Source organism: Nothoprocta perdicaria, unplaced genomic scaffold (genome assembly GCF_003342845.1).
Source record: "Nothoprocta perdicaria isolate Ctin4 unplaced genomic scaffold, notPer1 scaffold_671, whole genome shotgun sequence".
NCBI lineage: Eukaryota > Metazoa > Chordata > Aves > Tinamiformes > Tinamidae > Nothoprocta > Nothoprocta perdicaria.
The window spans coordinates 1-1,071 of record NW_020455945.1 but is presented as its reverse complement, the minus strand read 5'-3'; the positions used below and the strand labels follow the sequence as shown (position 1 = coordinate 1,071).

The 1,071-nt window shown below is 64.6% G+C and overlaps 1 protein-coding gene across 1 annotated transcript in view; it reads left to right on the top strand.

Moving 5' to 3' along the window:
• Nucleotides 1-719, top strand: part of OPN1SW (opsin 1, short wave sensitive) — a gene marked incomplete at its 3' end in the record, with an annotated part of 4,529 nt that extends 3,810 nt beyond the window's left edge. Inside the window, exons 3-4 of the mRNA XM_026050298.1 lie at nt 195-360; nt 437-719. Coding sequence (XP_025906083.1) covers nt 195-360; nt 437-719 — 449 coding nt within the window. The remainder of the gene's footprint in view (nt 1-194; nt 361-436) is intronic.
• Between the last annotated feature and the right edge of the window lie 352 nt (nt 720-1,071).

Here is a 1,071-nt window from a genome sequence, read left to right as displayed (position 1 = left end):
CTGCAGGGTGCAGTGCAGGGTGCCATGCAGGGTGCCATGCAGGGTGCCATGCAGGGTGCAATGCAGGGCATGCTGCAGGGTGCAATGCAGGGTGCCATGCAGGGTGCAATGCAAGGTGCAATGCAGGGTGCAATGCAGGGTGCAATGCAGGGCACCCCGCAGGGCCCCCCACAACCCCCCCGCGCCCCACGCAGGTACATCCCCGAGGGCCTGCAGTGCTCGTGCGGCCCTGACTGGTACACGGTGGGCACCAAGTACAAGAGCGAGTACTACACGTGGTTCCTCTTCATCTTCTGCTTCATCGTGCCCCTCTCGCTCATCGTCTTCTCCTACTCGCAGCTGCTGAGCGCCCTGCGGGCCGTGAGTAGCAGCGCCGGGTGCAGGGGGACGCGTGGGGACGCGTGGGGACGCGTGGGGACACGTGGGCGCCGCGCAGGTGGCCGCGCAGCAGCAGGAGTCGGCGACGACGCAGAAGGCGGAGCGCGAGGTGTCGCGCATGGTGGTGGTCATGGTGGGCTCCTTCTGCGTGTGCTACGTGCCCTACGCGGCGCTCGCCATGTACATGGTGAACAACCGCGAGCACGGCCTCGACCTGCGCCTCGTCACCATCCCTGCCTTCTTCTCCAAGAGCTCCTGCGTCTACAACCCCATCATCTACTGCTTCATGAACAAGCAGGTGCCGCGGGGCGCCTGGGGACACCCCGGGCTGGTGGCAGGGAGTGGGGACACCCGGGGAGCGGGGACATGTGGGGCACGTGGAGACTGGGGAGCAGGGACATGTGGGGACACGTGGAGACAGGAGAGCAGGGACACCTGGGGACACATTGAGTCTGGAGAGCAGGGACACATGGGGACACATGGAGACTGGAGAGCAGGGACATGTGGGGTCACCAAGGGATTGGAATCCAAAGGTGCATGGAGACACCTGGGGAGCAGGGATACATGGGACCCATGGAGACTGGAGAGCAGGGACACATGGGGACACATGGAGACTGGAGAGCAGGACATGTGGGGTCACCAAGGGATTGGAGTCCAGAGGTGCATGGAGACACCTGGGGAGCAGGGACACAT